Source organism: Enoplosus armatus, chromosome 9 (assembly GCF_043641665.1).
Source record: "Enoplosus armatus isolate fEnoArm2 chromosome 9, fEnoArm2.hap1, whole genome shotgun sequence".
NCBI lineage: Eukaryota > Metazoa > Chordata > Actinopteri > Centrarchiformes > Enoplosidae > Enoplosus > Enoplosus armatus.
This window is the reverse complement of record NC_092188.1, coordinates 3,998,328-4,017,812: the sequence shown is the minus strand read 5'-3', so window position 1 is coordinate 4,017,812 and position 19,485 is coordinate 3,998,328. Positions and strand designations below refer to the sequence as shown.

Sequence of the window (19,485 nt, the reverse complement as noted above, 5' to 3'; positions counted from 1 at the left end):
TTACTCCTGCTACATTCATTTGCGTAGACAGGAGGTAACCGTCGGCAGTGCTGATGCAAACTATCACCTGCCACGCTCGACCAGCACGACCAGCCATTTGCATTTTTCTGAAGATGTTGCCCTGAAGTCAACAAGAAGAAGCCTTACAGCTAAATAGGCACTCCATATGCTTTTTATGCCTCAAGCTGAAGACTCATTGTTCTGAGAGCAGCCTCTCGTCACTAATTACATGCAATCATGTCCAACTTGAAACTTTGGGGTACGGAAAGTGTTTCTCAGTGAGTCATCTTCCTGCTGTGCTTCTTATGGGAGGTGATTCCTCTTAACTTCAACAACAGAAGATCGGCTTCTTACTGGCTTTTTGTTCCTTTTTTTAATTTGACACTGCCGAGCTAATTTGTTTAGCGAGGATGGGCTTACTGCAGATGTGGGAAATTATCAGGAGGTTTAAATTGCTGTTGCAAACTATAATACCAGCTATTTCCTCTGATGAAGCTCTTAGATTATGTGTTTAGAGAAAAACCTATTCCATGTTTTAGGCACATGGCCAAATAAAGCCAGCACTATTTTTCTTTTGTGTATAAAACTCATGCATTACCTTGCATTACATTTGTTTAGCAGACACTTTGGTCCAAAGCAAACCTCCAATGCGTGAAATTATATGTTTATTTGTTTGTGTTTTTTGTCTTTAATGACATTTCACAGTACTTTAAAAAACATAAAACATAAAAAAAAACGTTAAGAAATTAAGTAGAAAAATACATCATTGCATCATACAAAAGGGTTACTTTTTCTGAATAGAAAGGTTAGTGGTTACAGAGTTTGTTTTATTTTTAGCAGAACTGTTCAACAGTGTAAGTAACATCACAGACTCAGATCTCTGCATTAGCCTGGCTTGGCTCACACAATTAATACACAAGTCCCTCCGGCCAACAGGAAAAAAACACTTTTATTAGCTACTGAACAATTTAAAGCCTTAAACTCCATTTTAGGCTAATTTGGTTTAATGATGCCTCTTTAATAACATTTGCTGTTTACTTTCCCTATCCAAGTCAAAGTTGCTACAAGTAAAATACTAAGGCTCTGAAGTTGAAGTGAACTTCGTGGCAACGTCACAGCAAAATGTTTCATGACCATTTACGAACGTGTATATTCGTGACTACAGGCATGTGGTTGTTAGACCTTGACGCAGGTTTCTCTGCAGCTCTTCTCAGTCTCAAACTGGTTGCTGTTTCCTAGGCAGCCTCCGAACCAGAACTGAGCGCAGGAATTAGCTGTGGCATCATAGTACCACTTCACCACGTAGTCCCGGCAAGGTCCTGGATCCAGGGCGTGGCCGCAGCGCTCCGCTGGAGACAGCAAGAAAAAAAAGTCTAAGCGTTTACAGCCATGCTAGCAACTCTGTGAGGCTGTAAGCTAAATGCTAACATGCTGATGTTGAGCAGGTATGATGTTAACAATGTTCATATATAATATTTGATAATTAGAACTAAATACAAAGTACAGCAGAGTCTGATGGCAATGTCATTAGTTTTACAAGTTTTTAGTTTTATCTGGTCATCAACCAAAATATTGAACTAATTACGATTTTGACCTGGTGGTGGCGCTAGAAGGAAAGTCAGTGAATCACCAAAGTGATTACAGTTCATCCTGAAGGGAAGATGAATGTGTGTGCATTACATTTCATGCAATCTATCCAATAGTTATTGAGATATTTCACTTTCACTAGAGGAAAGGTCAAGGGATAACGGGAAAGATTGTAGTTTTTACTTCACTACAATTATCTGACAGCTTTAGTTACGAGTTCCTTTACAAATTAAGATGATGGCGCCAGATGAAAAGTTAAAGGGATCAACACATTTATTACAATCCATCCTGAGGGGGACATGAATGTTTGAACCAAATTTCAAGGCAAATCCAATATTTGTTGACACATTTCACTCAAAACCACATATGTTAACCACACAGTGGTGCCAGAGGAAAAGTCAGGGGATCCACAAAGTCAGTAGGATTCATCCTCTGGGGACCATGAATGTCTGTACCAATTTTTGTGCCAATCAATTGAGTAGATGTTGAGATATTTCAGTCTGGACTAAACCAATAGACCAACATGCAATCTCTGGAGCCACTCTGCTAGCATGGCTAAAAATAAATCAGAGTGGCTACAGAAACCATGTGAGTGGAAAGTCAAATGTTCTTACATTATATGTTCTAAAGACTTTAATTGTGTGACAACTCTTCTGATTCTTGAAATCCTTTGAACTTATTGCACTTGGTTTGATGGCTTTAAAGGAACCGTTTGACATTTTTGGGAAATACGCACATGCTAAGCTAAGCTAAGTGGCTCCTGGCTGTAGCTTGATATTTATGTACAGCCAGCATATTTAACAAGAGTGAGATCAATCTTCTCATCTAACGAATAAATGTTTTTCCAAAAATATCAAACTATTCCTTAAAATTTGGCTGATTGGTGTTTGTTTGGGTTTTTTTTATTTAAATGTTTACCTTCATGTTTCAGTTAAAAGTGTCAGTAAAGGTATAATATTTTGAGTTCATAGCCAGTAAATTCATCTGAAATACCTTTTTGTCTCAACATTTCCACACAAATAAGAATAGATGTGCAGAGAACTTAATATGTAAAAATCTTTAAATGTTCAGTGCACATTTCTTTCTCCTTACTCAAGACTTGGTTTTTAACATTTAAATCAGTCATTTCTCCATCTCTCAAACTCTTACCTGATACGTTGGTGTCAGAGGGCAGCAGCAGTGAAGTCGGGGGTGATGGTGATGGTGTCCTCTCCTCAGGCGGGGCCTTTAGAGTGGGACCTGCTGGCCCGATGGCTCCCGTCATCACCATATGGTTGGTGGGGTCCTTCATGTCCAACTGTGGGAGGAACTCTGTTACGGGTCTAAAGGGCTCCCTGTCGAAGAGTGGAAATCTCTGAGTTTCTAAGATGGTTCTGTCATCCGTCTTGGGTCTCTGTGGACTGATGGGTTCTCTGTCGGGCTGTGGTGCTGGAGGGCCGGGCTGTAACAGAGCAGAGAATGACTGAAACCACTGTACTTAAGTACAAATTTGAGGTACTTGTACTTTACTTGTGTATTTTCTTTTCATGCCACTTTCCCCTTCTACTTCATCACAATTCAGAGGGAAAGATTGTAATTTTTACTTCACTACAATTATTTGACAGCTTTAGTTACGAGTTCCTTTACAAATTAAGACGATGGCGTTAAGTTAACGGATCTACACATTTATTACAATTCATCCGGAGGGGGGCATGAATGTTTGAACCAAATTTTAAGGCAATCCATCCAATATTTGTTGAGACATTTCACTCAAAACCACATATGTTAACCACACAGTGGCGCCAGAGGAAAAGTCAGGGGGTCGACAAAGTCAGTAGGATTCATCCTCTGGGGACCATGAATGTCTGTACCAATTTTTGTGCCAATCCATCCAGTAGTTGTTGAAATATTTCATTGGATAAATGAAAACTTTGACCTGCTGGTCGCGCCAGATGAAAAGTCAGGGGTCTTTAGATTTATCATCTAGGCACCTTGAATATCTGAATATATGGACCAAAGTGGTGGATTGACTGACAATACAAAAGGTTTTTGAATGATTTCACTTAAATGTCTCTGGCTATTGCCAGTGATACATTAAACCATTGTAAGAGGAGTGACTGATTTGTTCTCACCACCATCTGAACTCTCCTGAAGTCTCCTGTGAAGGTGGGTGTGTCTGTATCGGTCCTGTACGGGGGTTCTCGAACATTACTGGAGACCTCAGGGGTTCCTGGAGGCAGTCTGGAGCTCGGGATGGAGCTGAACAAATGTCTTTCTTCGTCCTCACAGATACGACTCAGCAGATTTCTTTCCAGAGCTGCAAAACCAGACCACCATAACAGTAAATACACAGTTATACATAGTTAAACTGCTCTGTATAATCTCTGTTTAGCCAGAGCAGTTGTTCAGAGCAACAGTAAATGTGTACAGCACGTTCTCCGCCTTCACTTTTCATGTTAGTAGTAGCTCCCAGTACAGTCACAGATCACATGTGAGCAGTTTGTGGTGTCTTGCTCACGAGCACAATGGTAGTAGATGTTCTGGAGGATAGATTTTCCCAGACTCACATAGAAACTGTGTGTAGAGGACGAAGCAGTGCAGTATCTTACTGTTGCTCTTTGTTGCCACCAAGTGTCAACAGAAGAAATTGTTTAAAATGTTCTAAAAAATGTGCAAATTTATTTCTAGTTAGTTAGTTAATTAGTTGATTATATTTTGTTTTAATAATCTGAATCTGCAAATTAACTAAAGCTTTAAAATAAATTTAGTGGAGTAAAAAGTACAATATTTGCCTCTGAAATGTAGTGGAGTAGAAATATAAAGTAGCAGATAATGGAAATACTCAAGTACAAGTACCTCTATTACTTGAGTAAATGTACTGACTTACTTTCCACCACTGCAGTGGTTTTCTGCTCAGTTTTTGAAATCTCTAAATCTAAAAACTATCTGTGTGGCTAGAAACCACCAGTGATAAGTAAGAAAATGTGTTTGTTTTGTAATTTGGGTGAACTATCCCTTTAACATGTACGTCATGTGATCATGAATCTCACCTGGAAGCGTTTTGAAGTCATCAATCAGGTACATGTGGTCGCTGTCGGGGTCAGAGGCCATGAGATTGAGCTCCTTCTTGAACTCCTCATAGAGAGGATCGCTCTCGTTCACCACCCCGATCACAAACGTCTCAATGTTACTTCCTTGAGCTTCTGACACGGCGCTCTCCAGACTGACCGCGTCTCTTTTATCAGCCTGCCCGTCCGTGATGATGATGGCCACCTTCCTCACACCTGCCCGTGCCGCCTTGAAGACTTGGTTGGCCTGTTGGATGGCGCTGCCCGTGAACGTACCCTCGCCCACGTAGGTCATGGAGCGCACCTTAGACTTGATCTCATCGCGAGTGGCTTCCTGTCTGAGGCTGACCACCACCATGTTGACGTGGCTGTAAAGGACCACTCCCACCCGCGTGGTGTCCCGGCTGACCGAGGCTCGGTCGATCAGGGCGTTTACAAAGTCTTTGATCACGTTGAAGTTTTCAGGACCGACGCTCTCGGAGCTGTCGATCACAAAAACAAGCTCCAAGGGGGTTTGTCGGCATGTCACTCCACAACCTAATGACACAGAGGAAGAGAAGAGCCAGGTTATAGACATCAGGGATCAACAAAAACTCAAAATGTGAGTTTCTGATTACTTACTGCATATGGATCTCACTATTTTGATGATCTCTTCCCTCTGTGGAAGATAGAAAATGCACTTAAAGAACTGATTTGTCTCTGAGTCAAAGTAGAAAGGTACTGTGATAGCTTTAAGCTTTAATTTGAGGGTGTGTAAATCCAAATCAGTTGGACAGTCTAGGACTTGAAGCCCCTTTTATTCAGTTTCCTCAAATTCTAGGATAGTAAGTTTCTGCACAAAGCCTCTGTATACCCAGAATGAATGTGAACACCCTCAAACACCCTTAAACAGGTTTGACTAGAATAGTAGAATACTAGAATGATGATTATTTAAGGTTTAAGATTATGTTAACTTTCTTTCTATATATATATCTATATATAAAAAGGGCTACAACTCCTACACTGTTCGCCACATTAAAGAACAGACAGCACTTAAACCTCACTCTCATAATGAAAAACATACCAATGCACTGCAAGTGTTTCAGTGTAATGAATGATGATAGAGCATCACACTTACTGTAAGTCCAGGGTCTCCCTTTTCTCCAACTCTACCCTGTGATTTGAAAGAGATCATCATGTATTAGCTGTTGTGAGATTTCCTTGAGACCTTGAATCACTCTAAAAACAAAATCCAGTACCAAAGGTCCCGTGGCTCCTGACTCTCCAGGTTCTCCTCTGTCTCCCCTTTTGCCTTTTTCACCTCTTAACCCTCGAATCCCCTGCAAGAGGAAAGAAGCGGTCATCTTATGAGCCTTGATCACACAGTTGGGCTGAAAGGGGTATCTTTTTCTCCGCTAACAGAGACATGAACATATCAGAACATATCAAGCGATTCGTCCATTTCCATAACATTATTACATATTTTGTTTTAATTTCATGACTGTTCATAATACAGCTGGTGACATTACATCGTTACCTTGTCCCCCTGCAGACCTTGTCCAGGAGGACCTCTGGGGCCGGGGATCCCCTGAAATCCAGGTTCCCCCTGGAAACATAGAGCACAGTCCACATCGAGGAGAGCTTATACAACAAGATCGAGCTTATAGAAAGTTTCTCTCGTCTGTCTTTTAGCACATGTGCCTGTGATTCTGGACTAAATGGGTTTCTAAGTGCGACAGCGGTACCTTTTGTCCTTGGATGCCCTCTCCAGGTAGCCCCTGTGGACCAGGTGGTCCCATTCGGCCAGCTGAACCCTGCAGGAAAAGAAAACTGTCTTTCTGGATACCAACATGACCAAATCACATACAAGTCATTGTATTGAACAGCACAGATTACCTTAGGGCCAATTAGGCCAATCCCTGGTGGCCCGGCAGGTCCCGGAGGTCCAGGCAAGCCCCTGTCTCCCTGAGCAGGAAACAGCTTGTAAGTTATAAAACATTTACAGATCTCTGTCTGTAAATCAGGAAGTAATGGGTGATAAACCGGAATTGTTTTCAATTTCCAGTATTTTTATATCATCCATCATCATATTATTCATTAGAGTAAAGCCATGTTTTGGAGAAATATCAGAAAAGGATAAAACTTCTCTTGACACTTGTGGTGATAACTGCTGCTGCGTCACAACTCTACATGGTGGAAATGCATAAAACAACAACATCCAAAAATATCCAGGTATAACCAAACAAAACTACCACTAGGTAAAGGTAACTACTACAACAGATGAACAATTTTTAACTTTTACCTTTGGTCCAGGTAAACCGACACCATCTGCTCCGGTCTCTCCTGTCAGACCAGGAGGCCCAGGAAGTCCCTAAGACACAGTGTGAAAAAGTGAAAAACAAAGTGCGGGGTGTAAAGTGATAAAGGAGGCTGTAATGCAGGTTGATACTCACTGGAGAGCCGGGGAAACCTTCACCTTTCAGTCCAAGTGTCCCAGCAGGTCCTGGTGATCCTCTGTCTCCCTACAAACCAAAACATGTCAATTTTATTCTTTTCATTTTACACTTTTCATGGGAGGATAATTGACAATGAAACCTGAGCTGAACTCACCTTGGGTCCAGTTAAACCGATCCCTGGCTCTCCCAGAGCTCCAGCTGGACCTCGTGGACCTGCTTCTCCCTGAAAAAAAAACATAGCTAGAACAATGAACCAACCTTGTTGTTGTTGACAGTTACATTAGCTGTTTGTTAGCACCACATGGGCTTACCTTGGCACCTGGTATCCCCCTTCCTGGTGGTCCAGTTGCACCTGGTTGCCCCATACTTCCTGGATCCCCCTGAAAAAGAACACAACATCTGATGACAACCTTTACTCATCACTTCACTGCTAAGATGTGGCACTAAGTTGTTGCACTACTGTGTAAAATTATTTTACGACATTTTCATATAAACTGCTTCTGTTTTGTATCTACATACCTTTGACCCCATTGGCCCCACAGGACCGACTGGACCTGGCTGGCCTCTGGTCCCCCTGTCCCCTCTGTCTCCCTACCAGAATAAAACAAAACTGTTCCTCATATTCTCCCAAACAATCCTCTGAGTCACTGAAAGGTAAACTTTTAGTTAAGCTTTTATACTATTTCTGGAAACTCAAAATGTCCATTACCCTCTCTCCAGGTGCGCCTTTACCAGGAGCACCATCAGGTCCCCTGGGCCCCGGTAACCCAATGTCACCCTGTCAATGAAGCAGCAGACTGGTAAGAAATACTAAATATATAAACAGAAAGACTGGTTTTATGTCTTGAAGTTACCTTTTGACCAGGGGCTCCATCCTCTCCCGGCTGACCTGGTATACCTATTAACCCCTCAGCCCCCGGGTCACCCTGAGAGAGAAAAATAAAGTGCAAGAGCATCGGTGGTGTGCAGACTGATGGAGAATGAAATAAACTACTAAACGGAAGTTTGAAAGCAAAACTGAAATTATCAGGTTTAAAAGTCACTTTAGGATCACACTGGACTGTTATTCAGGCAGTGGCTATGACCTTTAACCTTCTTACAGATTCTTGTAAAGTCAATTATTTATGGTTTAAGGCTTGTTTATTGTAATCTATGTCACTAGTCTGAATAAAATGACTAGTTGTTGATATTTCTTGCTTGTTAGACCAGAAGATTGATACCACTCTCAGTTCTGTACTTAAACTTACCCTCGCCCAGAGCTAGAACCAGGAGGCGATTAGCTTAGCTTAGCATGAAGACTGGAATTAGGGGGGAAAAGCTAGCATGGTTCTGTCCAAAAGTAAAAAAGTCAATACACCTACCTGCACCTCTCCAGCTCACTAACGTTATAACTTGAGTGATATCAATCTTTTTGTCTAAATCTCAAATTTCTCAAAATGTCAAACAGTTTCTTTAAAGGGGACTTTACTGTACTGTGATAGATGTGTAGAGCAATAGTGTTTAGAAGGGAGCAGCACACTTACTTTGGGTCCTGGTTCTCCCACACCTCTCTCACCTGGCAGTCCAACTTCACCTGGGGGTCCCTGATTCCCCTAAAGGTGACATTCACAGTGAATCAGTTTTTACTGTGTGGAGATTGACTATGAAACTAACTGACAACAAGAAACAGGTGAAATTCAAGCAAATATAATATTAAATTTAAGAAATTGTGTAGTTGGAGGTTAATTTTGCCTAGAAAAGGAAGTTACAATATAAGACTTATAATTCTCTATTTTTCTTATTATTAACAAATCCCATGAAAACTGACAGAAGCCCATTCCTACTGAAGAAAAACAGGTCACAAATATGAAGCTTGATTTTTAAAAAAAGGCTCAGACATATTCTAAAACAGCTGGACACTGTAGTTTGTAGCAAACGTTACTTAAACAGTAAATAGTGCATTTGTTGGGGACTATTTTCAGTGGCGGATTAATACACATTTGGCGCACTAGTGAGTATTTATGGCAGCAGGACGATGTATGTGGGATTGACTCACAATAAACAGTGTGTGTTCATGGTAATGAGGGAATGTGTCACCCAGTGTAACACAACTCACTGATGTGTTTTTAATAGTTTTTGGACAATAATGGAGCTCTACGGCTCAGAGGAATAAGATATGCCAGCTTTATCCTTTAAATGTGATAATGAGAAATTATCCAGAAACAGGAAATTCTATAAAAGAATCTCTCAAATGAACGAGAACTGAATATGAAATAAATGTGTCTCAGATTATAAACCTTCCACCAATAGCAGCCCCTCTGTTGCCTCCATGATTGGCATTTGATTGACAGGCCAGCTGTGTTTCACGGGGGTATTTATAAGATAAAGTATGCAAAACAATTTAGATGCAATCAGACAGAGAATCAGCTGGCTGTCAAACACAGTTAGTATCTGAGTTTCTGTGTCTGTGACAGTTCATGTTAGTTAATGGTCGTCCCCCTCCGGTCTTACCTTTTGTCCTGTTATTCCAATACCTTGACCTCCTCTCGGGCCTTGAGGTCCGACCGGGCCTTGATCCCCCTGCAAGAAAGAAGATTAGGTAGAAAACAAATCAAACAAAGTTAAGCGAGCAGGTGGGAGACGCTGGTAACTTTCTGTACGATAACATTGTTTATTTTGTCGTGGTTCTTTTCTAACCTCATCTGGCTGGCAGAAAGTCAAAGCAACAGTAATATAATTTTCTTCCTTTGAGTTTGAGCCGAGGAGCTTTTACCTTTTCTCCTTGAAGTCCTAAACCAGGAGCACCAACTGGACCTGCAATGCCAGGCGGCCCTTGACTGCCCTGAGAAGAGATTTTTACTGTATCTGAATTTCATAAAGGCAAACAAGAAGTACAGACCCAGCTCTGTATCAGAGTATATAACATAGAAAGTGTTGCAGTAGCAGCACTTTCCTCAGTAAACATCTAAGATATGTATACATTTAGAGTCTATGCACCTTGTCACCTTTGACCCCAACACCAGTAAGTCCACGATTGCCCCTGGGACCCTCATATCCTCGATCACCCTAAAACAAAGGAGGAAATTGTGACACACTGTAGACATCACTGTTGTCAAAGCAGCTCTCATAATATAACTGCATAGGCTTCACACATGTCCAGCATGTTTCAAAGGTGATGCTTTAGGCCAATCATGTAAATTCCTGAGTAAATACATTGTTCGATTGTTGTGGCAATCAGTGAAACATTTTCTGGTTCTGTGAATCCGTCTGTTCTGCTTTGCGCCTGTAGTGGACATTATGAAATGCATCTGCACAGGGGCTATACATTGGTGTTGGCTCTATAAGGAAATGGCTCCATTATCTATATCCTGACTGTATATAACATGCGTATAACATGGACCAATAAAATCAGACAAATACATTTAGGTTACTGTCAAAATAAATATGTATGTATATATTATTGTAGCACAATAAGAGTAGAACCACTCCTTGAGCCAACACATGATTAAAAACTTGACCCACCTTCGGCCCTGGAAGCCCCTCTCCAGGTGGTCCGGGGTTTCCTTGAGCTCCAAGTGGTCCTGGGGGACCCTGGAACAAACAATCAACTTTTAATAAAAATCTATGCATTTGATGGCTTCCGTAAAACATAAAGTAATAAAGAGGCAGCTAATAAAAATGAGGAACAAGGGAGTAACAGTTGGCCATTTTAGAGGAAAAGAGACATAAATGATACTCTATTATTTATTTTTGTAAATACTAGGTACCTGTTTTTCAGTAATGTACTTTAGGGTACCTGATTCACACAGGTATTATTAAGTGTTACCAAAATATTACTAATGTGCCAATGTTATCTGATAATACTTTGAATAAAATTGAATGTAAGACTTTTACTTGTAACAGAGTACTTTTACTTAAGTACATGATACAAGTACTTCTTCCACCACTGGTAGCTTTACAGGTATTGTTCTAACAGGACACTTTTATCAATGTCACTTGCCCATTGAAACTAGTGTGCTGTTATACTTTCAACACATACATAATCAACACCAATATAATATAAGACCGTTTTTCATACTCACTGGTAGTCCTGGTTCTCCTATCCCAACAGGACCTGTGGGACCAGGTCTCCCCTGAAGGCCTTTTTCACCCTGTAAGCATCACACAGCACCAGTCTACTTTCAATTACTTGCAACATTTTCCAGTAATTCATTAAAGAGTGATAATATTTATTCTATATTAATATCTCGCTATCAGAGAAAATAACTTTATAAAGTGGGTTACCTTATCAAACAATATTTCTGGCTGCGAGAGAGGTCTTTAAAATGTTCTGTAACTCTTCAAATGAGCCAACAAGATTAAACAACTAACTGTTGTATTTATGAGTTATTTTGATTCCACAAAACTTTCAGAATTTATATAAAATTGCTGTAATAAAGAAAAATCCAATCCATCCTCACCCGCTTGAGAATACATTTAGGCACAAGTTTGATTTGAGGGAGATTATATGACTGAAGAGGATGTTTTTATGGTAATGTTAACATAAAAGAGTTACCTTTGCTCCTGGGAATCCGATACCAATGTCTCCTGGTGGTCCAGAAGCACCACTGGGGCCTCTGTCCCCCTGTGACAAGGAAACAAGTTCAGAAGTTTGCATGTTATGTGATGGCAGCTCAACAGTTGAAGGACAGTCTCAATAAAGTTTACACCTTCCTGACTCTCCATGTTTGCTGATGACTCTGCCCTTACGCTGCAAGATTATACAGTAGGGAGATTCAAAACTCAACCAAGACCTCAAATATACACAAAATATCCACCATCCAAGTCTATTCACATTCTTAGTGTAACACTAATATGTAAATATTTCCTCTGAAAGAACCTCAACCTCATGTTTGTGGGATTTTAACTGCAGTACATGAAGAATTAAACAAACTGTGCTCTCCCCAGTGCTTTAAAGTGTTTACAAAATAAATCTAACTAAATGCTGTGAAACTAATAAATTAAGTTTGTGACATTTACAGTAGCATTTTTTGTGATATCTAATGGAAATACTATAAAAATACTTATTATACTTATAGTTTCAACCTTTTATGGCATTTAGGAAATAAAGACCAGTCCTTTGTTCCTTCTGTAAAACTTGATTTATGTCTTGACTTTTCCTGGATGTGCTATAAATCACATTGCATTTCATCTGTATAAAGACATCTTTGTTAAAAAGCTGTGGGACGGCTCTATGGGGATGGAGGCTTTAGCATCTTATTAGCCTTCAGCACACATTTTAAAGGTCATTTTTATGTTGTCCCTTTTTCCTTACTGCTATCTGACAATACAAGTAAGTTATAAGTCCCCCGTACTTAAGTGCAAATTTGAGATACTTTACTTGAGTATTTTCTTTTCATACAGCTCTCTACTTCTACTCCACCACATTTCAGAGGGAAATATGGTACTTTTTACTCCTCAACATTTATGTGACAGCTTTAGTTACTAATTCCTTAAAAAATAAGATTTTTACACACAAAACTTATGAACAGCTTATAAAATATGTTTTGTCATAAATTAAACAACCAGTAACAGCTGCAACGATTAGTTGATTAATCAATTAGTCAATTGAACATTTCATGGTCCCAGCTTCTCAAATGTGAGGATTTTCTGCTTTTCCTTTTGATTATTATAATCATTTTAATATATTTGTAATAATGTTGAGGTTTGGACAAAACAAAGCATTGTGAAGGTGTCACTTTGGTTTCACTGTAATCGTGATGCCTTTCTCACTATTTTCTGAGCCTTTACAAACAATCAATCAATTAATGGAGAAATAATCTGCAGATTGATCGGTAATGAAAACAATCAACAGTTGCAATCCTTTTACATGAATGCATTAGTAATAACAATATAAATATAAAATATAAAATATAATAGTACAACAGTCACAGGGGCCATTTTTCTGAGTACTTTTACTTTTAATACTTAAAGTTTCCTGATAATACATACACACCATTACTTTTTAAGTAACATTTTCAATGCAGGACTTTGACTCATAACAGAGTATTTTCACAGTGTGGTACTAGTACTTTTACTTAAGTAAAAGATTTGAATACTTCCTCCACCACTGGATAAGATTTCAAAGTGCCTACGACTTTAATCCAGCATAAAATAACAGAAAACAGAGTGGAAATTTAAATTCATCATGAAGTTTTGGGGACTTACTTTAGGTCCTGCTGGGCCCTCAGGACCCATGTCTCCTGGTGGTCCTATTGCACCCTGCAAAACAAATGTAAAATCTTATACAATCTCTCAACATATTAGTTTACTTTAATCACATTCATAACATCCTCAACAGCATCTAATGTTTTTGCCCGAACAACTGAGAACTGTGATTTTCTTCTATTTTGCGACAAAAATTTTGACTCCAGCAGCACAAAAGGATCATGTATGAATTTAAAATGAAGCCCCCACGTTGTATGACCAGGTCAAAACCAACCCACCACCACTGAATGAAAAATACAACAGGATTTAAATAAACATTCACGGCTTTCATGTCCTTCGATTCTCAGGCCAAGCTCACAAAATAACAAGGTTATACTGACACTGTGCCAGTAGCACAGAGGAGGAAGAGTGGTGCTGGGCGGCCAGGTCCCTGCACTAATCCCACCACACAAAGTCTGTTCCTGCAAAAGAATAATATCCTGCAAGCCTGGATTCACTGCTTTGGATAGCCACATTAGTATCAGGATTACCCATAATCCAATATTCACATTCCATTAGTGCAGAGATGATAAGAGACAAATTCCACTTCCATTTTTCATATTGAAGAGTCAACGAGCTGTCTGATGTCGACGTATCGTGATGTCTGTGTGTCAATATGAACAGCAGGCAGTAAACTGTATGTTCAGGCGCATGAAGGACGAGTGACAAAAATGTGGCTAAGACAATTAAAAATCATGAAATTGCTTCTAATTTAAAAAAAAAAAGGGTGTGGACTTGAATGACAACTGCTAAAGTTATTTCATTTATCTAATAATAAGTAGTAATAGTTTGATGATCTATGAAAGTCTATCGAGGTTAAATTATTAAGACTAAGAGTGTACAGCCGAGCTTGCAGCTCTGTGTGGTTCTTAGCTAAATGCTAACATGCTAATATGGTCATTTCACACGGCTAACATCCTGAGGTTTAACAAGTATATTATACCCTCACATTCATTCACTATCTTAGTTCATAGCACGCTAACATTTGGTAAGCAGCACTGAATAAAGTACAGTTGCTGAATGTGATTAGTTAGCTGGTAAATTAAAAGTTTGACCAGATGATGGCGCTGCATGAAAAGTTAAGGGTTTACGAAGATTATTATAATTCGTCCTGAGGGGGGACATGAATGTGTGAATCAAATTCATTGACTATCCATCCAGTAGCTGTTGAGACATTTTACTCAAAACCACAAATGTGAACCTCAAGATGGCGCTAGAGGAAAAGTCAGTGGATCACCAAAATCAGTAGGATTCATCTTCTGAAGGCCGCGAATGTACAAAATTTCATTGAAGCCATCCAATATTCTTTGCGATGTTTCAGTCACTCACTATTTTAATTCAAAGCATTTTCCTGACAATGATTTTTTTTTATCATTTTGCTGTCATTACTTCTACTAATCATTCATAGAGCAGCAAACTTGAGGAAATATACTTTAATAAGCAGGTAGCCCATAAAATATGTTCTATATATTAGACACAAAAAGGGTTTTTGGAGATGCTTTTTTTTGCCTGCAAACTTCTATTTGTATGGTTTAAAATGATAAAACCAAGATTCATAATTGTTAGCGTTCAATTTAAAATAAAGATATCTACCTGTTCTCCTTTCAGTCCTCGCAGGCCTGGAGGTCCCTCAGGTCCCTGCAAAATATCACTTATGAACTTATGAGGACAAAGTCTGTGGTATTGATTAAAATAATGTCGCTAACAATGTTCATACAGTGTCACCCTTTTCCCCAGGAGTGCCACAGTCTCCTCTCTCCCCCTGAAAGACCAAACACAGAACATGTCAGTTTACTTGAGGAGAGTAAAACAACTGACTGGCATGTTGCTAAAGCTGAACGTCACCCACCTTGTTGCCCTTATAACCTGGACGGCCCTGTAAAAGGTGAAACAGTTTTAAAATCTGCGTTCATCTGATAAAAAACATGTTACTTGGTGGTTGGAGATTTTTAAAAAAATATTTTTACCTCTGGACCGTCACTTCCGGGTTGGCCGTTCAAGCCAGACTCTCCCTTATAAAAACAGACCAACTTACAATGAGCCGCATGAAATCAGACACTAAAATAGTTTTATTCGCTGTGTGTGTCATGACTTACCCTCGCTCCTTTTATACCGGGTGACCCTCTGAAGCCTGAGTCCCCTTTTCTACCCTGGAATTAGCAATAGTTCACTGGTTAGATGCTAAAAGACAAGATGATGCTAGGTATGTTTGTGCACAGCAGAACGAGTATCCTATAATTTTGGTAAAGGTTGTTTTTTGTATGGAACTTGTTTATTTCTAAATACTCACTGGACTTCCTGGAGGGCCCCTCTCTCCTCTTTCACACAAACACACTTGAGCCTGTGGACACTAACAGAGAGAAAAATACAAAGTGAGAGCTCAAAGTAAGAACACTCATCAATTATAGAGGTGAAATTCTGGATTCTGGATTGCATTGAAAGACTTACCCCTTCAAATGCGACTGCACTCTGGATGCAGAACAGGAGACATAAGATGTTCAGTTACAGGTTCATTATCACGTCATTCACTCACAGAAAAGATCAATTTATTTGTTTTGGTCAAACCTTGGTGCCCTCGTATTAGATATTGTTTTCCCTCAACACTATTTTGATTTGTTGTGTCTTTCTTGAAAGCTATAAATGTGAATGAATAATATCACACATTTCTTGGAAAGCCATGCCACTCTCTCAGACAGGCCCTGACCCCGACATTTCTGTGTGAGAGGAAAAATGCAAAGCAGGCGGGGAAAGCCCCCCCCCCCCCCCCTTCCCCCCCATGCAGACACAACTGCGTCACAGAGACGTGAACCCGCTGTGAGGACAGAAAGTGCAGAAGTAGAGGGGAAAATAAACAGCTGCATGCTGCTGTCACTGTGATAGACCGCTGGATGTGCAGTAGATCATTCCTGCTTCTCAAACATGTGGAGGGCCAAGAACCGAGCATGGTTTTAATCCAAGCAGACACAACAGCGGCTGATGTCAGGGATTTCTTTTTTTTTGGAACCTTCAGTCAAACAAGTGGAAGCACAGAGATGGTTGAGAATCACTGAAGCGTCTTCTCACTGACAGTCTGGCTACCAAACCTTTTGGCTGGTGACACTGTGAATGAAGCTATGTCTACTTCAAAACCCTTCAGTGGTTATGACCTGCTAAAACAAATGAGTCATGAGAAACCAGAGGTCAGAAGAGGTGAAAGTATCCAGTATTTTTGGAGAACATATATCCCTTTAATGAACTTATGACCCTTCAGATTTATGTTGGTCCCTGTGGAGGGTCCCAACCCCGAGAGCCACTGGTCCACCAGATGTACTGAAGGCCAAACAGTATTTGCAAACACTGCTGCTTTCATGTGAAAACCTTCAACTTTTTTGATTTTTTGATTTTTACATCTTAAATTCAGTTCAAAGATCAAACTACGACTCTGTGGATCTTAAACCTATTGAAATGTCGCGCAATCAGAGACAGATGACAGTCGAGGTAAAACAAAGCAATACTCTTTTCATTGAGCCTGAAAAAGAAAATTACATTTGTATATAAAACTTAACGTAAATGTTTTTAAAAAGTTATTTATCAATAATTACTGCTCAGAGTTTGATCCATCCTAACTATGTAAAGCCAAAGTGAGTTTTAAATCCTACACACATGTTCTTTCATAATTATAGCTATTATTTACAGGGGTACGACATTAGATTTGTAACACAATGATTACATGACTTAATACCGAGATGTCTTGCTTTTAAAACTGACTTTTGGGTTAAAAAACACACCCTGTCCCTGTTGTTTCTCCCATGTTAACTGAGGTCATCTCACTTGAAGCCAACGCTCACCATCTCTTTGAGCAGCTTCTCCTCCAGCTGAGGGTTAAGAAGACTCTGGACAAACTGCTGAGCAGGTGTGCTGGCGATGGCCCGGAGCTTGGCGTTATTCTGACTCTGCTGGCCGATGTCTGATAAACCTACAGCGAAGAACTTTATGCCATGACCTTTGGCCTCTGCTGCAGCTGAAATCACATCGGGGTTGCGGGGATGGTCGACCCCGTCAGTCATCAGCACTGCAACCCTGACGCTGTCCGCCGGCGTCTCCTGCACCAGCAGCTGCGAGGCGTTGGTGATTGCGTAGGTGGTGTAGGTGCCGTGGCCGATGTAGTTCATGGTGCTGACTTGACTGTGAAAGGAATCCAGGTCTTTCCAGGCAGAGAATCGGTGCTCTACGGACACGGAGCTGCTGTACTGAAGGGCGGCCATTCGCACCTTCAGCGTCCAGCCGGCTACCTGCAGCATAGCGAGGCGGGTGCTGAAGCTCAACACGAAGGCCTTCTGCTTCTCAAACAGGAATATTTTTGCACTCTCCGAGCTGTCCAGAATGAAAGCCACCTCCAGTGAACATGTCAGACCTGTGGGAGAAGGAAACCGATAAAACCTCAGGAGAATGTAGAGATTCACAATGCTGCAGGGGAAGATAAGAGAATCTGGAGAAGGTTGCAAACTCCTTCTAGTAGATAAGCCACATCTAACTGTTAATAGATGTGTTGCCATACACCGGTATGTATAGAATATTTAGCAACATGCATTAGTGCTGAAACGACTGACTAATTGATTTGTTTATTGGACTGTTTGTCAGCCAAAACAAGCAGAAGAAATCACCTTGGACTCTCATTCATTCATTTAAAGAGCCCTAGCATGCATTGCTGTCTTTTTTGATTCTATCACTAGAAGTCAGATGAAGACTAAAACTTCAATTTAAACACTAGTGCTGGGCTTTCAGTGCCCACGAGTGCGAATTCTGCACATCAAATGTGAGATGACAAATGGTAAATGTCTGCATTTATATAGCGTTTTTATCCAAAGCGCTTTACAATTTGACTCCTATTCACCCATTCACACACACACACACACCAATGGCAGCGACCTTGCTATCGGGGGCAATACAGGGTTTAGTGTCTTGCCCAAGGACACTTTGACACGTGGACCAGAGGAGCTGGGGATCAGTGGACAACCTGGCTGTATCTCCTGAGCCACAGCCGCCCCGTGATGGTCCCTCTGTGACTTGTGAGCTCTGGATTTTGGGTTAAATCACTGGCATAAAAAGCTTAAAAGGATTTCAGTTTTAGACTTGAACTGGGATTTTAACACCAAGGTCTTGAGACTTCAGGTTTGATGACCTGACTTTACCCGACTACTACACTGCTGGCCATCATCCCACATTTATCAAATAATAATATGATATTTGTGTAATATAATCATATAAATTATTCTTATTCTGATCCTAGATATCTTGAGCTGTGGGTGTTGCTTGGTGAACGTCTGATCCTCCTACCTGGAGTCAGTTACACCCACAGGATCCAGTGACTGAGTTTCCCCACCAGCATGTAGATACCTCATATGAAGAATTACCATTTCCTCCATCGTCATGCAGTCCGTAGTCGTTCCTGCGTCCTGTCTTTCTTCTCTGGGCTGTGGCCTCATGTACGAGAGCCAACAGCAGAAGGCAGAGCCCCACTCCTCTCCTCAGATTTCCCCTCAGCAACATTTCCATCCTCGCAGAAAAAGCAGTTGCATAGCTTGTTACAAGACAAAGTATTGAAGTGCATAAACTTACTGCACAAAATATTCTGCCAGTATCATGAGATTCACCTGTTTCATATGTTACTATCATGCATCTGACTAACCACACCCAAACAGGGAGCTGAAAAGCTGCAGTTTCTGACAGTCATGATGCTGCTTTAATTTGTTCAAATTACACTGCTGCTGATTCAGATAATGTGCCTCATTAAAATGCCTGCAACATTAAAGTGACAAAATCTGTAAATGTATGTAAAACCATCTGTGCAAAAGCAAATTAGTCTAAACAAATTCCAAATAGTGCAACCTTTAAATAATCTATAATGCATTTGAGTTCGTGTAGTAAATAAGCATCTCTAAATGTAAAGAAGGACCTGCTTTATTTCTCTAAGCTGCAGTAAACACATTAAAGTTGCCGTTCAAACTGTTACATTGCATAACGACTAAATAAATGAAAAGTGCATTGTACTGGGTATGCAAATTAAAAAAAGGTATTAAATATTTTACCTAGAATCTCATTTAGCAGCAGTGAGTGCTTGTAGTCCAGTCAGCTGTGGCTCTTTGGGTTGCATTTCGCCGCGGAATCAAGTCCTGTAAACCGGGCTGAGATGAACTGAGGACCATGAGCTG

General features: G+C 40.4%; 1 protein-coding gene across 1 annotated transcript; it reads right to left on the bottom strand.

The window, feature by feature from the left end:
• Positions 1 to 1,176: 1,176 nt before the first annotated feature.
• On the bottom strand, positions 1,177 to 18,829 carry col28a1b (collagen, type XXVIII, alpha 1b). Its single transcript, XM_070911831.1, has 34 exons — positions 18,688 to 18,829; positions 17,122 to 17,687; positions 15,743 to 15,763; positions 15,585 to 15,644; positions 15,391 to 15,444; positions 15,262 to 15,306; positions 15,144 to 15,170; positions 15,012 to 15,056; positions 14,888 to 14,932; positions 13,256 to 13,309; positions 11,604 to 11,672; positions 11,131 to 11,199; positions 10,571 to 10,639; positions 10,046 to 10,114; positions 9,822 to 9,890; positions 9,560 to 9,628; positions 8,593 to 8,661; positions 7,924 to 7,995; positions 7,779 to 7,847; positions 7,589 to 7,660; positions 7,381 to 7,449; positions 7,224 to 7,292; positions 7,067 to 7,135; positions 6,916 to 6,984; positions 6,510 to 6,578; positions 6,359 to 6,427; positions 6,151 to 6,219; positions 5,873 to 5,953; positions 5,752 to 5,787; positions 5,256 to 5,292; positions 4,617 to 5,171; positions 3,699 to 3,883; positions 2,737 to 3,028; positions 1,177 to 1,349 (listed from the first exon to the last, which is right to left on the bottom strand). Exons 1-34 carry the CDS (start codon positions 18,827 to 18,829, stop codon positions 1,177 to 1,179), a joined length of 3,597 nt encoding a protein of 1,198 aa, XP_070767932.1.
• Between the last annotated feature and the right edge of the window lie 656 nt (positions 18,830 to 19,485).

What these genes read in the sequence shown, in the direction of transcription:
- col28a1b (XM_070911831.1), bottom strand. Translation starts at nt 18,829, where the DNA reads ATGGAAATGTTGCTGAGGGGAAATCTGAGGAGAGGAGTGGGGCTCTGC. An exon ending in GCATGACGATGGAGGAAATG is followed by an intron (nt 17,688 to 18,687) that starts GTAATTCTTCAT and finishes CTTCTCCCACAG; the next exon opens with GTCTGACATGTTCACTGGAG. An exon ending in CAGGTTATAAGGGCAACAAG is followed by an intron (nt 15,057 to 15,143) that starts GTGGGTGACGTT and finishes TTGGTCTTTCAG; the next exon opens with GGGGAGAGAGGAGACTGTGG.